Here is a 21,294-nt window from a genome sequence, read left to right as displayed (position 1 = left end):
CCAGCAGAAAACATTGCTTTACTATTAGAGTGCTATAACCTCAGTTAATTTTAATGGCTTCCAGAAATTAATCAGATTATCGTAGGTAACCATAGGTATCATAGGTATCATTAAAATTTAATCATATTATCTAGCATTAAAGACCTTGGTACAGGCGTGGGGGTATTTAAGCAGTGATAAACATCACGCCTGACCAGCCACAGTGGCACTTGACTTCTGACGCTGGTGGCTGCCTATGTGCGTTAGTCGTACTGTGGTTAAAAGGCCTTGTTTTCTCAGTATCCTCCATTCCCACTGTCTCTTACACTTGTCCTGCCTCCTCTTCTGTGGAGTTCCCTGAATCCAAATGGGAGGGATTTGAAAATGAGTACATCTCTGAAGACCCAAGGACAGTCTGCCCAGCTTAGAGGGTCTTTGCAGTACTCCTTGGGGAATTCCAACCCCACTCCTCATCACAGCTCTCTACTTCTGCCCCTGTTTAACAGCCCTGGGATAACTAGTTATGCAGTATAATCAAGTAGGGTACTTTTCTTTCCATATATAGTTTTAAGAGTCTATGTGTGCCACAACAGATTCCTTTCTGTTAAAATTTTATAACTGAATAGAGTGAGAGACAGTAGACAAAAATGCCTTGTATTAATATTTAAATTATTTGGGGGGGGGAATTCTGCTACAGTACATGGCATGATAGAGTTATAAAACCACGAGAGCACAGAGGTGAATAACTAATCTGCTTTATGTGGGGATTAAAGAAAGCAGCTTTCAGACAATGTCTCAAACAAACATACAGATTTTTACACTCCATTCACAAGAACACATTGACAAATTTCTGAAATAAACAAAAACGGTGAGTTAGGCAATGTGCTGTATTCTAATAAAATGAAAGAAACAGACTGACTTAATTGGGGATTAGTATTTGTGAATGGCTTGACTTTTCTAGAGCAACAATGACACATAGTTTTATGATGTTAATGGTTTTCCAATCTCTGATGCTTTTCCAACAGTGGCTTATAGTTAATTCCAGAGGGAAACTTTCATTTATATGCTTGACTGAGTAGAAAATGTGTCAGCCTAGTTTAAAAAAATATATATTGGTGTTAGTCCTTGTCGGGCGGTTCATTTAACTTAATTAAACCACGGTTTCTTCACTGGAATAGCCAGGAGGCTGAGAGGCATAACTCTTAATTTTGCTTTTTTATGGATTTAAATATCTGAACATCCAAAAATTTCATCCTGTTAATACTTTAAAAGTAGCTCCAGATGATAGCTTTTGAGTCCTTACTCCTAGAAAGTGCTTATAAATTCTTCTTGCTTGCTTCTTATAAAAACGTGTCTCAGTCACACTAGTCACACGGTCTTTACCCTTGCCAAGGCTTGTCAGACTGGTTCTCTATGGATCATCAGTGACTTCTTTCTTCACCTCACTTTAGCCTACAAAGTCACCGGTGAGCTGATGAACACACTCAGTCACGGACCAGTCACCACGGGACTCATAACTTGCTGGTCAGCAATGTATCGGTGAGTTCTTGTCTCCTTTCTGCCTAGTAACTTGTGGTCTACAGTGGTCTAAGACACTCAAGGGTCTGTGTCTGACTGTTTTTAATATGGAGAATCCCTTTTGGGGTTTATAGGACATTCTGTCAAGCAGGTTCTTGTTCTTTTCATAGGAATGTTTTGTCTCTTTCTGTCTGTTCGAGCTCAGAAGAGCTTTCCAAAATGGACAGGAGATGGTGATGTACTTGCTTGTTTTGGGACGAATACAAGGTTTTATCTAATTTAGGCTTTATTGATCTTATAGAAAAATACACTTATTTCACAAAGAATATATTAAGACATGTAAATGTGTGATCATGTGGGTTAAAATTGCTTACTTCTCTAAGTAGTCTAAAATTAAAAAGTATAAAATATTTTGGAAGTATAAGAAGCAATTTAAGATGACTGTTTTCAATAGCTAAACTGTCATAATTAGATTTTAGAAATAAATCCAATTCCGGAAGTATAGTACTTGAGGGGTGAAGCATTCACCTTACTGGTGAGAGATTCTGCATTCAATTCTCAGCATCACACACACACACACACACACACACACACACACACACACACACACACACACACATCAAGCACCATTGTACCTGACCACACTAAACTTCTCTGTTGTTTTCTTTCAATGTTAGAACCTAAATAGTAACAACATTTTAATCTAATATGGAATCAAAATGATCCTCTTTAGTTTTGTATTAAAATTTGTTTTCTCGGATATATTGGCAAACCCCTTTTGATTTATACTTTGATGCATAAGAATCTTTCATTTATACTGTGAGAAGAAAATATAGAAATTTCAGTGGAATCTGTGCCATCGCTATGTAAAGAAAACACCCAGTTTTCTTACTGGTAGTTCTACATGTATTTTAGGAGAAGTTGAGTATTCCTCTAGTCTCACAAAGTGGGCACTAAGAGCTACAGATCTTACAAATATAGCGATGTCTGCCTTTTACAAACATTTCTTTATAATCCATGATTTTTTTTTTTGTATCTTCCCTTCTTCCTCTCTTTCACTTTAAGAATTTAACTACAAAAAACAGCACAGAAGTCTCTATCACATTCGCCGTCCTGGCTTCTCAACTCTGGTCTATGTTAGATCTGACTGATTCTGAACTTGATTCTAAACATATAGATGAAGGAGACATCACAGCAAATTGTCTTTCTAAAATTAATCTTTAAATTTTAAACAGAAAATGTGCTAAGTTTTTTAAAGTCCTAGCTCAGAATGGATGGAGATTACCTCTCAAGTAAACAAACAAAAACTCCCCAGTCAACTAACAATAAAAACAACAACAACAACAACAACAACAAAAGAACAACTTTCTGATCTGAAGAGTGTGTGACTGACAGAGCAAACTATGTGGGTATGGGGAGGCAACGGATGAAGGATCAAGGGAATGGGCTCAGGTGGAAAGGGACCCAGCTTACCACACACCTTTGCTTACCACACACCTTTGCTGGGTAAGTGTTTTAACACATTGCTCGGAAGAAATAGGTACATGCATATGTTGATAATTTCTGTTTGAAGGCTTTGGCTCATTAATAGGAAAGCATGGAGGAAGAAGCTGGAGGGTTGTCTTTACACCACCTTCATTTTTTTTGCCATAATCTGACAGCCTTATCCCTGTTCTATCTAAATGAGAATCACTATTTAAGAAATGTAAGGGTAAGAAAATAATTTGGACTGGGTGAAGCGTTTCCCTCTTACCCTGCAATTTTCTTTAAATAGTTATGTTATATATCCTTTGAGCATAAAGAGATCAATGCAAAGATTTTATACACATACACAGAAGAGAAGCAAAGAAAAACCTATCTGGGTAAGGCTGTAGGAGGAGGTGTGGGAGGAAGAGAAGTTATTCCTTAAATATTTTTATTTTCTTAAATATGTTCACCAATAACTGATGAGAATGAGAATTAAAAGTAAATGGATTAAACTAATAGGAATCAATGTACTTTTTAGATAGCTGAAAGTGAAATGAGTAATCTTCAAATGAAACAAAAAATTCAACTTTAATTGTGAATTACTTCTCAAAGAGTGGCCCATGTAACCCTCCGATTAGAATCAATTAGCACTAACTAACAATATAGCTATTTAGCCCCATGCCATAAATCTTAATACATTTGGGGTTAGACTACATTTGCCCAAACATTAAACATTTGCCCAAAGGAAATTTTAAGTCCCTTATGTCTGAGAAAGAAAAAAAAAAAAAACAAAACCAAAACACAGTAGACATAAAAAGGAAAGGAACATGTGAGACTGGAGCAAAAACAAAGCATAAATGGAACAGTTGTCATTAAAACGAAGTCACCTTTCATTATTTAAATTGGTATAATTATATCGCAATGGGCAGTGCTCTCTCCCTGGCTACCTTTCCCTGCCAGGGAGATGAACACTTATTTATGCAGCCTAACGATGATTAAGGAAGCAACAGTAATTTCAGAATGTATGGAAACTGAGGGCGAGTACAGACATATTTGGGTAGTTTATGTCAAACAGGGAAACAGGTCTTATTTCTATTTTCAAAATAGGCTTGTTTACAGGAAAAACTTCACCACTGTAAAACTATGCCACACCCTGGAATTAGTCAGTAGTGACATTGAAAGGTTTTTTTTTTTTTTTTTGTCAACAGATAGGTTCAGAGTTGCGACATGTCTGTGCTCCCAGGGTTTAGCATGCACTCCCCACTCTTTCAGCTAAGATCAGTCCTACTCGTATAAAAGGCTTTAGTAAATTTTCATTGGCATTCAGCCCAATGTAGATTCACATTGTATATCTTGTAAAATGTATTTCACTGAGTAATTCTCTCCTGAGTGATTGTTGTTATCACTCCTTTTAAAAGATAAGACAATGTGGTGCAAATGATCCAGGCTCACTGTGAGATATAGCATCTGTACTTGGAGTCTGGAAGTCTAGGCCCTTTTATCTAAACCAGAATGTCTATCATAGGTATTAACCTAAGGGCCCTTCTATATATACACAATATGAATGTGTAGGTGAAGAGACAGCCAACATGAAATTGTCTACATATGTGCTAAGATGGAAATGCTGAAATAGAATTTTACTTTCACATATAGTTTTCTAAACGTCTTTAAACAATTACTGATGTCTAAAATGACCCAATTTCCACTTTCCCATTGTCTTAAAGGTGATCAGTGGCCCATGAGCACAGCACTTTGTTTTACATGACTGTTTTCTACAAATGAACTCATTGGTCAGAATTAACTACCACTGTCTTTTCCTCTAAAATGAGATTGCTCATTGTAAAAAGAGAATAACTGGAAACAACAGCACCGAATTTTATACCCAAATGTGATAGCACATACAACTCCCTATTTGTGGAGTAGCTCTCCTGAGGTATTATGTGGAAAAACGGGTTCCATGGATGGTCTGTGGCTCTATCAGTATTAGGGCTTAGAAGAACTAAATTAGTTCCACATATTGGGTAAGTTGGCCTTCAGGGAGCTGAGGTTGTGGGATTGCTTGGGTTTGCAAGTTCGTGAACATCTTTGGCAATATACTGAAACCTCAGCTCAATAAAACAGAACAAGAGAGAATTTATTCCAGCATACTTTCTTGGGGCTCCTTAATTGAAGTTAATGGGTGAGAAATAGAAAGAACACTCTTCATGATTTTGGCATAGTTTCACAGGTCTGAGACCAGTAGATTAGGGATCAGAAAGGATTAAAGGCTGAGAATGATAGTGGGCTGCAGATACATTAAGACATCATGCTAAGACTGCAAGCCTGACTGTTCTCCAAGTATATACCTGGCTTGTATGCCAGGGTGAGTTCTCAGAGTTTTCAAATAGTAATTCTAAGATGCTAAGTAATTTTAGGGAAATCCAAAATCCCACTGAAGCATCATTAAATTTTCATTCGCCACATTTCATCTGAAGATGTCAGATGATAGGCATATTTTGAAGCTGTTTAAGCAAACACAGAGGAATTTTTGCACTTTGTCTAAAGTTAAATCAGTGTTAGATTAGGCCAAAATAATAATTGCTATCATTTGAGTATGATATTATATAGCAACTTCCTCTGTAAAACATTACTCATGTTTAAACTTTATAACAACCTGTGGCTAATTTGTACCCATTCTGTAGATGGAGAAATGGATGCTCAGAGACATAATATTTTTTTTCCATTGGCAATGGATGACAGAACTGAAAAATGAATACAGGCAGGTGTATAAGACTCTAAAGCTCATGTTTTAATCACAATGCTGACCCATCCTTACAGGGCCTTTTCTCTTCATCTATGTGTGCCCTCTACGACTAGTTCAATTGTCTTTACTGTGCCAAGAGATAGAAAAAGTTATATATTTTCAAAGACTGCTTCAGTTATTCAAGAAGTGTTCTTTCAAATTAGCCTCTGCAACAGGAAGCATGGAAATTCCATTCTACAAAGGTAGCCCAGCTCTGCTGGAATAGATAATTTGCATATGGCCACAGGAATAGGTGAGTCAGTCAGCACTAGAGATAGAATCTGACCTCCCAGTGCACCTGTGTTCTCTGCATAGTTTAGAAGGAGAGACAGACTTGTGTGGGCTAACTCCATGGCCCAGGAACTGTTGTTATGACTAATACTCTTAGAATGTAAATAAAAATAGATGACCTTTTTAATAATTAACATTATACATTTATTATGTACATGTTGACTTGAAATGCTTAAACATTATGGGATGGCTAAGTTAAGGAAATGAACATGCACAGTACTTCATGCAGACTCTTCTTTGTGTGTATGAGGGCAGGTAAAATGTACTCTCAGTATTTTTCATGCACATGATACGTTGTTATTAACTGTAGTGGCCATATGGTACAGTGGCTCTCTTGTGCTTATTCCTCCTAGCTAACTAATAATCTGTGCAGGAGGAATAAAAACATTCCCTGTTAGATATTTCATCTCCACATATATTTTGTCCTTTGTTGCCTTATAGCAACCCTGTGAGCAGCTAGTTTTAATATCAGGTGGCAATACATACAGATTTGTGAGACTGAGTCTTCTAATCCTACAAGTCCATGATTGGTGGAATTGAAGGTTTAACATGCATGTTTTTACCCCAGTTCTGTTTTCCCGTCCTCTCTTCTGTCTCTAGCATGTTATCAACCTTGGACTCCTAAGTACTCCCTCGGAGAAGATGAGTTAATTTTCCTTGTCTTTTTAAAAGACATTTACCTTTGCATTTCAACTTTTCTAATCAAGAAAATTCCAAAAATAATAAACTAACATACAGCTATGACACTTTAAAACAGTCATTCAAAAGATATAACAGTCAAGCCATCATTAAGCACTTGGTCACTTCCTACCTGATGGAGTATTGGTTTTTGAGAATTCAGGTTGTTCTAATCCTTACACTAATCTGTCCTCACCATGGCTAACAGGATGTAGCTTCATGACTCCTCAGAACTTAGCACCATATTGACCCCAAGATGAGTACTTTTCTACAATTTTTGTTTTCAAGTCTAATTGTTCTTTGCCTAAAGTAGGTCTTGAATGTCAAGAAAAGATAGATTAGGACCAGGTCTGGGAGGTTCCACTGTCTTCCTTCCAAAATCCCTCATGCACATGTGAGGCCAGTTGAAAAGCAAATTGGTTTCTTGTTATGAAGGAAATAATGACAGTAGGTAACAACCATTGAGTATCTACTGTGTGTTTTGCAAGGTGCCAGGAGTGCTATAAATGCTCACTGTTTGCTGTTGAAGATACTTTATGGTTGGATTATGGCATTTGTTCAATTTTTTGCTGGGGACATACAGACTTAGGGAGGCAAGCAACTTCCCAGTGCCATCTAGCTAATGAAGGCCACTGTAAGGGACAAATTCAGGCTGTTCAAACCCAAAAGCCCATGTTTTAGCTCCCCAGGTAAGACAATGGAAATCATTAGCTTGAAGCTACAGTGCTTGTAACTGAAGATTATTATTGTCTTTGAATATATAGAAGAGATTATTATTTTCTCAAGGTCTTTAAGATGCATATGAATGTATAAAGGAGAATTTATGATAGTATAGTTTTTTTTCAAAGCAAAACAGCCTGAATCCAATGCATCAATAATCATATTGAATGTATATGGTCTACTGAAACACTGGGCTGAAGGGTTGGCTCAGTGGCTAAAGGCATGGTGCCAATCTTGGTGATCTGAGTTTGATCCCCAGGATAAACATAGAGGGAGAAGAGAATTGACTCTTGGGAGTTGTCCTCTGATCTCTATGCATACATGCACACCTTTCCCACAAACAAGGCATGGCATGTATGTTCTCCCCAACAAATAAGTGAATGTCATTTAAAAAACTAAACATAAATACATACCGAAAGAGATTTTTCAGATAGGATTAAGAGGACAGAGACCTGACTGTTTTTCTTGTTGAAGAAACCCATTTGTCTTAGTCAGGGTTTCTATTCCTGCACAAACATCATGACCAAGAAGCAGTTGAGGAGGAAAGGGTTTATTCCGCTTACATTTCCACATTGCTGTTCATTACTGAAGAAGTCAGGACTGGAACTCACGCAGGTCAGGGAGCAGGAGCTGATGCAGAGGCCATGGAGGGATGTTCTTTTCTGGCTTGCTTCCATTGGCTTGCTCAACTTGCTCTCTTATAGAACCCAAGACTACCAGCCCAGAGATGGCACCACTCACAAGGGGACCTTCCCCCTTGATCACTAATTGAGAAAATGTCTTACAGCTGGATCTCATGGAGGCATTTCCCCAACTGAAGCTCCTTTCTCTGTGATAATTCCAGCTGTGTCAAGTTGACACAACACTAGCCTGTACAACTGACCCCTTGTCAACTTGACACACAAACACATCACTAGTAAGCCTCAACCCTTAGGTTTTTTTTTTGTTTGTTTGTTTGTTTTGTTTTGTTTTTGTTTTTTTCGAGACAGAGTTTCTCTGTGTAGCCCTGGCTGTCCTGGAATTCATGCTGTATACCAGGCTGGCCTCGAACTCAGAAGTCCGCCTGCCTCTGCCTCCCGAGTGCTGGGCAACCCTTAGTTCTTATTCATCCCCAAGATCTAAATAACATTAAAAGTCCCATAGTCTTTACATATTAAAAGTTCAATCCCTTTTAAAATATCCAATATCTTTTAAAATACAAAGTACTTTAAAATTCAAAGTCTCTTAACTGTGGGCTTCACTAAAAAACTTCCTTCAAGAGGGAAAAGCATCAGGGCACAGTCAAAATCAAAAGCAAAACTCAATCTCCAACCATCCAATGTCTGGGATCCAACTCACGATCTTCTGGGCTCCTCCAAGGGCTTGGGTCACTTCTCCAGCCATGCCCTTTGTAGTACACACGTTGTCCTCTAGGTTCCAGCCGCCTGTACTCCACTGCTGCTGCTGTTCTTGGTAGTCATCTCATGGTACTGGCATCTCCAAAATGCTGCTATCTTCTACTGTAACTTGACTTCAACAATAGCCTCTCATAGGCTCTCTTCATGGTGCTAAGCCTCAAATGCTTTGCATGGCCCCTTCAGTATTGGGCCATCAATTGCAACTGAGGCTGCACCTTCACCAATAGCCTTCCCATGATAATATAGAAAAGTTAAACATATTATAAAAAACTATATATCACATCCACACTAATCAAAATATATACATAAGTGTGTATATAATTCTGTATATATATATATATATATATATATATATATATATATATATATATATATATATATATATATATATATATATATATCTTAGAGAAAGTTTACTTTTGAATGTTGATAAAAGGCTAAACTGGTCAAAACGATAGAAGTCCAAAATGTATTTACCTCTGTTACAGAACAGAGGTTTAAATAAATAAAGCAGATGGCGCTGACAGGGAAAATTGGCAAATTCATGGTTACTCCTGGAGATGACAACTCTTCCCTCATCTTATCTGACAGAACAAGTGGACAGAAACTCAGGTTGGACATAGAGAACCTGAAGACACTAAAACAATTTGGGCTGATTGATCTGTGCCAAACACTCTGCCCAAAAAGGGCAGAGTACAAATTCTTCTCAAATGCATACGGAAAATTTATCATGATAGAACATATTCTGGGCCATAAAACAAAGCACAGTGCACTGAGCAACCAACCAGGCAGCACACATGAGCTGGTGTGGGGCCCTGGACACAATGTAGCCGAGATCTGACCTCAGTGGGTAACCCTTGAGGCCCCAGGGATTGGGGAGGCCTGGTTGTGGGCAAACTTCCTTTTGGAAACGGGGGAGGAGGAATGGAATGAGGAACTGCGGAGGGGGGACTGGGACAGGGGACAATGGCTGGATTGTAAATAAATTAAAAAAAAATTAACCAAACCAAACCAAACCAAAAAAAAAAACCCAAACAAAGGACAGTAAAATGTTCTAGAATCAGCGGCTGGCCTCGTGCTTTCAGAAAAAAGCTGTGCAGGATGGCCAAGGGCCGTAGTTATAGGGGAGGGGTTATCAGACAGGAGTTGTGACCACCATTCGATCATGGCTAGGTAGATGAGAGCCAGGAAGATTAATATTCAAAATCCTCACTTCTGATTATGATCTGCTGTAACAAGAAGATCCTTAATTGGGATGCCCATGTCTTGAAATGTTGTACTAAATTTATTATTTGTATTTCAGAAATTACATTGCTATTAGAAAACATTAAATAAAAGTAGCCTATCACCTCTTTTTCTGATATAGAATTTTCCAGAATCCTACCAACCATTTATCTTGAGGTTCTTTTCTCCTAAACATGGCATAAAACGGTAATCACATTACCACAGATGATCTGTTCTGTATTTCAGTAGTGTGAGATTTAGCTAGGAAAGGCAGGATAAGAATAACAGTAGATGATGTGAGAAATGTCATTTAGTTTAGTGTAAAACAGGTCTGGTGACCAGCCGCTATGGCATGAGGAGCTGGTAATTAGGTACTTGGGCTCCTTTTCCTATGCTGTTCTCCCCAAATTAGCACATATGTTCTAAGTCACGATGTAATAAGAATATTCAATCTCTAATTAATTAATATGTATTCTAGTTATGAAATATAAATCAGGAGTCTAGCCACAATAGTGGGCTCCATTGGTATCTACTTATTCATATGGCATGTTTTCCTTCTCTCTCTATTTCTTTCTGTTCTTCCTTACTCTCTTTCTGTGGGACAGAAAATTGAATCTAGGGCCTTGTCTTAGGGTTTCATTGCTGTGAAGAGAGACCATGGCTCCAGCAACTCTTATAAAGGAAACCATTTAATTGGGGCTGTCTTACAGTTTCAGAGGTTTAGTACATTAGCATCATGACAGGAAGCATGACAATGTACAGGCAGACATGGTGCTGGAAGAGGAGCTGAGAGTTCTATATCTTGATCTGCAGGCAGCAGAAGGAGACTATACCATGGTGAGCATAGCTTGAGCATAGGAGACCTCAAAGCCTACTCCCACAGTGACACACTTCCTCCAATAAGGCCACATCTACTCCAACAAGGCCACACCTCCTAATGGAGCCATTCCCTATGGACCAAGCGTTCAAGCACCCAAGTCTTGAATTGACTTGAGCCTTGAACATTTTAAGCCAGAATTCAACCACTATGTTATCTATCTCCCAGCCCTAATTTTATTTTTTAAAGTTCGAGACAGTGTTTCATTAAGTTTTTCAAGTTAGCTTGAGTATTTGGGATTATAGGCTTGTGCAACCATACCTCAAATGGTGGCTTATATCAATGAAGAACATCTTTATCTTGCAGGTTCTCATGTTTCCTAGCTATTTATTAAGGATTTGTTTATTAAGGAAAAGGACAATAGTTGAGATAGGCATTTAGGGGTCTCTACTTCAGGAAAGTGATGGAGCCACTGGACAAACAGGAAGCAGGTACCCAGCTCTAAAGTTGGGAAGCTGAGTTGCAGCTGTGGATTTGGTAGCTATAAGTTTATAGATGATCTAAGTTAAACTCATGGATGTTGGTAACTATAATTACTGGAGTTCTGATTAGAACACTTCCATTGTAATTTCAGGCTATTGATTTACATAGAAAATATATCTTATTTAAATAAGTATTTGAGAATATTAATAATGTATTAATATTAAAACGCCAAAACTTTTGAGTATGGTTAAGTGTGTAATGATGCACTTAGAATTTAAATGTTAGTACACATATGTTACAGGTTGTTGTTTGTGGCAAGAAATTTGTTGAGTAAAATCACTTCCTTTGAACAATCATATTACGATTAAAAAAGGTCCATGCATTTTCTAACTACACACTGTTGCTAAGGTAATTCAAATAAGGGTTCAGAATACACAGGAGCTTGTAGGTTGTTTGGGGGGGGTCCTTTGGTGATGGGTTCCTCTACTTCTCAGGAAACCACACCTAGCACACAGGGCTTAGCGTCTGTTCCTCCTGGCAATTCCAATTTTAAGCTTTATCAGGGCCAAGGATTTTAAAACCAGCTTAGAAAACAAGTATTTAAGAACCATAAGCTTTTCATAGATTTGATACTTAATTGATATATGCCCATGTAATATTTTCAGGGGCTTTCATTTTAAATTGACACAAAACACAACTTATGGTAGCTTAAAAACATGGAGAAGTGTCAAAAATGACAGGTAAAAGATTTCTTAACTTCCTTCCTATATAAAAGAAATACTATTGGTTAAAAAAATTACTTATAGTGTCTTAAGTTTCTTTTCTTGTTGCCAATCATGTCAAACTGTCTGCAACAGAAAAATAGTGCATTTGAAAAATCATATGAAAACTGGTTAATACATTGAACATTAATTATAAGAATGTTTAACATTATTTCTAGATTATTTGAGATATTGAATATTAGTTCAATACTAATACTTATAAGACTTTAAGGTAAATTTCCATTTATGTCCATTGATTCTTAAGAAAATAGGAGCCTATAACATAATATTGCTGGAGGCTGGGCTACTGGGACTACTGTGATGTTTGCACTCAGATTTCTGTTCCAAGTAAGACTAAGACACAGGTCACTGTCTTCAAGTTCACAGCCAGTTCCCGCTGTTGAGCAAACTCTCACAGGAGATTAAGGTCAAAAGTCTGAATGGGGATGTGGGAGGATCACAGTTAACATTACAGAGTGTTTGACTGTCTGATGCTCTGGGCTCAAAGTGACAGGAAAGTTTCCAGCTTAGATGCCTCAACTCTCCTTCTGTATACCTCTCCATGACACAGCAGTGTAGACATGGCTGGTAATTCCTGCCCCACCCCGTCTTCTGGCTTCAGTGGTATGCTTTGCTTATCCTGCTATAGCAAATTGTGGGTTTTGAAGTCCCTCCATGCCAATTTCGTTTTTTTATCTTGAACAGAAGAGTTTGAGGAAAGTAAACATTAGTGATACTAAAGCTTACAATAGATCAACTGTAAGTTAAATCCTATCTAGACCTAACCATTCAATGGCATATTTTTGTAAAATTTATGGTGTTCCATCTATCCATAATTATTAATTTCTAGAGGTTGGGCAAAGTGTCAACAAGCATGTCAATTTGTGGTAACCCGAGTCATAGCATATCTGGTTGGGAAGTTTATAAAGAGATGGACAGTAGGGTCATGTAGATCACCTCAAGTCTGCACTGCAGACACACGACTAGCATTTACATAAGACTTCTATGAGGTCTGATGCTTTCATATGCAGTCTTGCCAGCACTACTGGCAAGAAATATCTGAGTTTTGTGGCAGATTTAATATAGAAATGGTTAAACTATGGGGCTTGCCTAATTTAATAGTTAAATACAGGATTTCTGTTAAAATACCTACTTAGAACTTACTGGTTTATCAAACAATGTGATATTTTAAAAGCCTAATTTTATGCCTACTATTCCAGTAATCTTTAGCTACTTTACAATACAATAGTGCTTCTAAAGCCTGGTCAGATATTTTAAAAGTTTATTGGAGTGCTTTATATCTGACTGATTTCATAGAGTTCCCTTCCTTTCAAATTCCTTTTCCTGAACTGTGATCGACACCACCAGTATTGAGGGACATAATCAGTGTTATGCAGCTCTTTTTGCTTAGATGTTAATCATAGAGGCTGAAGTTTATTATATTACATGCTGTGCATTTTATGGAGGCCTAATAATGGTGTTGGTGAACAACCGCTCTGTTCTTTTCTGTGGGTGCCTAAGAGAAGACACCAGATCAGGGTTTATTTTTCTTCCTCTGTTGTATGTTTTGTTTAGTTTTGCTGCGGGGGGGGCTGACTTCTAGAAACCTCCCTGTGTTGTGGCATAACTCAAGGATTTGCATACTCTGGGCAAATACCTTTAGTACTACTTCCAATTTATATTTTTAAATACATTTTGCTGCCTTCTTTTATCCACAAACGTAAGTTAATAGCAATAACAATAGTACACACACACACACACACACACACACACCATTATAAGTCATCTTAAATCAGTTCAGTTCAATGTGGGAGACACATAAAAACCTTTATAATAAGAATACTGATAGATGAAATTACCCACTATAGGCCCTAAATTAATATCCAGAGCTGGAAATAAAAACAGTTTTTCTTTATTTGCACCGATGTTGTAAAAATAAAATGTAAATAGTTGTTTGGCAACTAGATGACTTTCTTGCTTTAATTGTAACTTCCTTGTGGGAATTATTTATAATTATTGTTATAGGAATTAGACACATAATTCAGTCCACAGACTAACGTGATACTTTTAGAGATTTTTATAGAGGTGTTCTCTATATCAATGAATAAAATAGAAATATGGCTTTTTTTCAATTTTATTAGAGGAACTTGCTTAAATTTCTTCTTAACAAATTAACAATAGTGCCTGGAAAGATAATTCAACAGAGAGCATTGCTCTTGTAGAGGACTCTGGTTCAGCTCCCAGCCTCACATCATAGCTCATAACCATCTATAACTCTAATTCCAGAGGATCTGATACCTTCATCTAGTCTCTGTAGGCACTAGGCATGTAAGCAGTACACATCTTTAGATGCAAGCAGAATATGAATGCATTGAAAAAAATAACAGTGAAAGCGTACTATTTTCATTAGGGTTACTATTGTTGTGATGAAACACCATGACCAAAAGCAACTTGGGGAGGAAAGGATTTATTTCAGCTACAGTTCCCTATAAAAGTTCATCATGAAAAGCATTGCAGGGAGGGATTCAAGAGGCCACAGAGGGGTGTTGCTTACTGGATTGCTCCTCATGGCTTGCTTGGATTATTTTCTTACAGAACCCAGGAGCACTGGCCCAAGAATGGCATCACCTACAATGGCTGAGCCTTTCCCGGTTAATCACTAATTAGGAAAATACCTTACAGCTGGTACTTATTGGAGGCATTTTCTCAAATGAGCTTTTCTCCTTTCAGACAATTCTAGTTTGTGTCAGGCTGATAGAAACTTAGACAGCACACTACCTACACATACATATACTTTTTATTTTGTTTCTACCTTGGGTATTTAAATAATTTTAGTTTAAAAATATAAGGAAGAGTGAAAATCAACAGGTCCTAACAATCCAAGTTTTTGTCAACCTAAAGTGCAGCATGGGCAATGGCAGTGGGTGGGAAATTAGGCACAATCCTGTTAGCTGAGCTAGTAGTGCCAAACAGGGCGTAATCACGAAGGAAATGATTAACTGATGCTTTTATTTATTTTATTTTTTGAAACAGTTTCTCTGTGCAAACCTGACAATTCTTGGACTGGCTCTGTAGACCAGGCTAACCTTGGACTCAGATTGGCCTGCCTCTGTTTCCTAAGTGCTGGAATTAAAGGTGTTCATCACCACACCAAATTTGCTTTTTATTTCTATTTTTTAATTAAAAAAATTAACATGTGCATGCCTGTGTATGCCTGTGGAGGTGTGAAAGCTCATGAGTGTGCGCACCTGCAGGTACCAGAGCTCTACATCAGGTGTCTTCCTCTGTTGCCAGCACCTTTTTTTGTTTTGTTTTGTTTTGTTTTGTTTTGTTTTGTTTTGTTTTGTTTTGAGACAGGGTGTCTCACTGAATTTGAAGCTCACACCAACTGGATACACTGGTTGGCAAGTGAGTCCCTGGAATCCTCTAGTCACTGCCTCCTTGTGCTGGGATTACAGCATTTACTGCCATGCTTGGTCATGTGGGTGTTGGAGATCGGACTTTGTCCTCATTCTTGGGCAGAAGTACTTTATCCCCTAAGACATATCTGTACCTTCCTCTGTTATGTCTTAAGAACCATCTCAGGAAATTTCTAATACCATAGATTCTAGGATGTTAATAATACCTTGTGGTTTCTTTCTGCCTTTCTTTCTCTCTCTCTCTCTCTCTCTCTCTCTCTCTCTCTCTCTCTCTCTCTCCCCTTTTTGTTCTGATGTTATAATGTACAATGACCCTTAAACATGTCTTTTTATTTGCCTTTTCACTTTGTGGACATTGGTAACAGTTTTATAGCAGAAAGAGTATACACTTGGAAAAATCATACGTTTTAAATATGAGTAACATTATCCATAAATCTTGAGCACCACATAAATTATTTTATGAAAGTCAAGCCTTCTGAACTAGCAATTATCCTTAACAAGGTCTGACTTACCTTTTGTTGTCTTTAATATTCCAAGTTATTTTCTGAAACTAACTAAGGTGGATTCCACATTCTTTGAGAAAGAGCCAACACCCCAGTGTAGTACTGAAAAATGACCTTTTGCAACTTAGCGTGCTCAATTTTGCTTCAGTTCCTTAAGAATGAGCAGCTCTTGACTATGGACTAAAATGAATACAGAGAGACAAGGCTCATACTTATTTCAGGAAGGTACAAAACCAATCAACCAACAAACCAACCAGACAAACACAACAACCAAAAAAGCAAAAAAAAAAAAAAAAATCAAAACAAAATGATGTAAATATTGATTCTCAGGATGGAAAGGCAAACCAGAGCAGAGAATTTTTAAATCATATCTTTGTTTTTTAAAGATTTATTTATTTTATTTATATAAATACACTGGAGCTGTCTTCAGACACACCAGAAGAGGGCATCAGATCCCATTACTGATGTGAGCCACCATGTGGTTGCTGGGAACTGAACTCAGGATCTCTGGAAAAGCAGTTGGTGCTCTTAACCACTAAGTCATCGCTCCAGCCCTTAAATCATCTCTTAAACACACAAAGTCATTTTATGTGGTGATTGACTCTGAGATACTCTACATAGGTGGGCAACTGGAAGAGCTTGCTATGGGGAGCAGTGTGGGGTTTAATCACTAAGCTATTGTCTTGGCACTTATAAAAAGACATTTTACTAAAACAGAAAGTGTTTCTGAGACGACGGAGCTAGAAGAGAAAACGGTTATCAGGCGGTGAGTCAAACACTGGTGGGAGATTTCCAGTACAATTTCTAAAACAAGTCCACTGGCCATGCAGTGGAGACAGATTTGCCAAACTAGAGCCAGAAAAGATCATTAGGGTTGACTTGGAGGCTATTCATTAATCACTCACTGAAAACTATAGTTTAGGGAGCAAATCTGGTTTATTATGTGGTTTTATATGGTGTTTTAACTAAGAACATTTTTTACATTTTTAAGTGATTGAAAACAAATCAGAAGAGGTCATAAAAATATTCTGACAATTAAAAAAATATAAGTAATTTAAATTCCAGTCTCTAGAAATGAAAATGTACAAGACTCAGCTGTGCTCATTTGATTCCATATCATCTATGGCTGTATTTAGGATACCGTGACAGAACAGAGAGGCTGGAGTGGAGAACCCACAGCCTAGGAAACAGAAGATCTATTATTTTAACCTTTACACAAAAGCTTGCCAGACTCTGGCTGAAGAAGTTGATAATTCTTTAGGAGTATCCACGTTCTGGACCTTATGAGCACGCTTGTTAGAACAGCTAGGCTGGACTGAGTTGCCAAGGGGTAGGAATGGTGATGTCAGCACTGCTTAGCATCAGGAGGAATGAACAAGAAATCAGAGAGCCACTGTTGTTCTGAGCATGGTGCTGCCTGAGCTATGCAGAGGCTTGTTCTGACCAGCCCTCCTCAGAAGCCTTCCACACTCCTTACTTAGTTACCGCCTCATGGCTTGCTGGCAGCTCCACCTTACACTCTCCCTCACGTTTTGGAGTTACTGCCTTTCTTTTTATAGAACAGTTCTACAGTGGCATATTAAGAAATGATATTGATAACACAATGTCGGGCACATCCCTCAGCTTCCAGCAATTCAAGGCCAGTCGAATAGATCTGTACCTTGAGTACATTCACTCTCCCTAATTATACATCTCCCCCAAGAGAAAAGAAACAGGAGAGAGAGGTCTGACAGTTTGAGATTATGGAAGGGATTACAATAGAAAAGCCCGTCTTAGAGTAAGTTTAGGTGAATTCAGCTAAGGTTTGGAGTGGTAAAGAAGTATTCTTGTACATGATTACACAAGCATCCCCTGATATGAGAAACAGATTTGTTCCACCATTTTATTGACGTCTTTGAGGCGACTTTCTAACCATGTCCATTTGAGAGCAGTTTAGTATTGAATGACTTTCTGAGGAAAAAAAATAACTTAAAAAAATGACGAATTATACCATAATAAGGGGAGAAAAGAAATGGAGTTAAATGGCATAAAAAACAATGCAAAAAAAGGGCAGCTAAAATTGATAAATTATACCTTAATAAAGGGCAAAAAGAAACTGAATTAATTGGCATGAATAACAATGTTATAGACTGGGGAAGGAAGAGATAATGTTTCAAATGTTGAATGTCTAAGTAATGTGGACATCAACATTACTACTGATAATTAAAATAATTATGGTGACTACTACTTATATTTTAATATTTTCACATGGGCATTCAATGTAATAAACTGGCAGCATTTTTACCTTCACAGAGCTCATCAGGTTAGAAGTGGGGAATAATAATCCTTGTTTTTCATACAGAGAAAATATGAGAGAGTACAGCATCTATTGGGATATTACTATATAATAAAGAAGCTGAAGGCAACACTCAGAAACACACTCTCATAAATGTTTATCTAAATTGTTTTGACTAGATTTTTCTTTGTCCCATAATGTTCCTCTTGCCTCTTAACACCAAGGAAAGCAAATCACCTATATATATTGTGAGGACCAGGAAGGGAGCTAGCATGGTGTCTTGGCACAGTGGTGAAATGGACTACACACATGCACACACATGCACTCATACCAGATCTGATCTGCCTCCTTAATTTTTTCCATTCTTTATAAGCTATCATTCTCTTTTTTATATCTCTCTTGTCCATTTAATTCAGAAGACTATCGTTTAAAGGTCTACCATAAAACCAAACCATGCATGGATTCAAATGAAAGTGCCATTCTCTTCTGATTCTACTTCTTACTGCTAATAATTCAGTGCCTCCTATACTTTTCATTATGTACACACTATATAATAATTTAAAACCTTAGAGTGCAAAATTCATCTCATCCATATTCACCATTATGTTTCTGATTCAATGGATAATTGACCATTTTCATGTTAATACAAGTAGATTTACCCTCACTACTTAGTGAGTACTTGGCATAGATTTTTTTATACGCATTTAAAGTCACTGTCAAAAAGTACAACTTATCACATTACATATCTTAGCCCATATATACATCTGACAATTCTATGCTACTTTTGGTAAACATAAATTAATATTTTTTTTTAATCTGGCATGCACGGACTTTTGTTGAAAAACCTTCCCTTCCCATGTCAACCACCAAGTCTTGCTTACGTCTACTGTGTGCATCTCCCGTCTTCTGCAGCAGATGAATAACAAGCATTCAGACACAGAGGGGGCAGGTATCAGGCTGGGGGAGCTCCTTGGGCACAAGTGCGCATGGAAAAATAAGCACCTCTTGGAAAAGTATTTTTGTGTCATAATAATTGCCGTACTAGGAACAGGTGTTGGGTGCCTGACTCAAGGGAGATCATGGAGGTTAGAGAGAGGACACTGAAGTTTCCATGGCTACCATCCCATGGGAAGATCACAAACAAGCAGGATCCCTTGGGCCTAGCTACTGGATCCTATAACCTGCAGCAGGGGCAGGCAGAATCTTGTGGAGATGGTGACTATGATTTTCCTGATTCAGTGACCAGGCAAAGATGCGATGACCACTGTACCGCAGGACCAGTATGAAAATATTTCTTGGTGATTTTTCTATCACCAGGCAACAAGTCCTCTTGATTTCCATAAGTTAAAAAACAATGTATTTATTGCAAGGTGCTTTGCAGTGTGCAAGATGCTTTCTGAGCTCCCTCTGGTGCTGTTCACAGGCTGGGTGTCCTGTGCCTTACTGAAAGGTGGAGAAACCCAACTCAGCATTTGAATGGTTTGAGACTGAGTCAGAGCGGGTAATGAAAAGGCAGAACTGTACAATCACCTCAAATGGGATTCAGTACCCAGAACGCCCTCAGAAGGACATTACATTCTCCTCCTCTTTCATGTATTGAATGAGTAGCTTTCTAAAAAGAAAGAAGCCCAGTTCAATGTATAGACGTGAGAAACAGCTAGTTAAAAAAGCAAGGCAAAGCAAAACAAAACAAAACAAAAACCCCAGCGTCATAGCCTAAAGCCTAACCAAGCACAGACATTATTTTTTTCTAGTGTTTGAATTTGCTTACCAACTAGAATGTGTAAGCTGAATGGTTGGCAACATTAACAACCAAGCCAGAGTCTGGTCTACAGTCAGGGGTTAGGACTGTACTTGGAGGGGAAGATAAAAGTCACACAGAAAGGGCTCCCCTGCCGTCACTGAAGCTAACAGGCAAATATTACTGCAAACACCTGGGTTCTTCGGAGCTCTGCCATAATCCCATCTGTGCATTTGCGAGGTCTGGTTTGGAATTTAATCATAAAATTAGAAGGCAAGTTGAATTCAATCTGCAGTGTGGTATGCAGTTGAAGTTTTACTACACTTCATATGCCATTTAAAATTTCACTGTCATTTTAAAGTAAACTTTAAAAATGTATAGCTCTATGGTGTCCTACTCTGGAGCTTGGTCACAGATTGTTGGGCACATGATGGCTAGCTCTTACAGAAGCCTCATGTCCTGTTGTCATCATTTTACATATAGGATTTTTGTTTAGTCCTAATAAATAAGGGTTAATAACGACATAAGGACCATTACTATCATCTTGGTTTTATTTAAAAAACAAAACAAAACAAAACAAACAAACAGAGGCACAGAGGAATCAAATTACTTGCCCAAGCTTGGGCAGTCAGAAGTAGGACTCCTGTTAGCAGCTGGAAAGCCAAGCAGCTCGCTGTCTTCTGATTGCTTCTAACCTGCCTAAGGGACCAAGGAGGAATGCACTTCTGTATAACCCACCCCCTTTCCTTTCTTCCTCAGGTCATGTGTGGTAAGGGCCAGGAAGAGAACACGTGTGGAGCCCTGGGTTATCGGCCTCATTTCTTTTTTATCCCTGATTGTCCTGGCAGTGTGCATTGGGCTCACTGTTCACTATGTCAGATACAGTAAGTATGAGCTACTCTGGCGCCACGTGACCCTTTCCAAATTGTTCCTCATGGAATTTCCTGGTTTGGCTTGCCTCAGGGCTGTTTCTTCATCGCTGTGATTTATTTGCATTAGCTAAGAACTCTTTGAATGCTTATTGTTTTTATTTCAATAATCCTCAGAAACCTAGGAGAATCCTTCCTTTCATCTTTGTTGTAACAGTATTTCCTGCTAGGAGTAGAATGCTACTTTTCAAAATAACTGGGAAGTGACAAAGGAATCTTCAATACAGGAAGATGACAGGTTAGCTAGACTACAATATCTTGAACTGAGGTCACAGGATAATAACCTTGATTTTAAAAATATCAACTTTAT

General features: G+C 38.0%; 1 protein-coding gene across 1 annotated transcript in view; it reads left to right on the top strand.

The window, feature by feature from the left end:
- Positions 1-1,453: 1,453 nt before the first annotated feature.
- LOC110330799 (transmembrane protease serine 11E) overlaps positions 1,454-21,294 on the top strand; it is a 40,898-nt gene continuing 21,057 nt past the window's right edge. Inside the window, exons 1-2 of the mRNA XM_021211122.1 lie at positions 1,454-1,518; positions 20,815-20,939. Coding sequence (XP_021066781.1) covers positions 1,454-1,518; positions 20,815-20,939 — 190 coding nt within the window. The remainder of the gene's footprint in view (positions 1,519-20,814; positions 20,940-21,294) is intronic.

This window comes from Mus pahari, chromosome 13, assembly GCF_900095145.1.
Source record: "Mus pahari chromosome 13, PAHARI_EIJ_v1.1, whole genome shotgun sequence".
Lineage (NCBI taxonomy): Eukaryota > Metazoa > Chordata > Mammalia > Rodentia > Muridae > Mus > Mus pahari.
The sequence above is the reverse complement of the archived record's forward strand: the minus strand, read 5'-3'. Positions and strand labels throughout refer to the sequence as shown.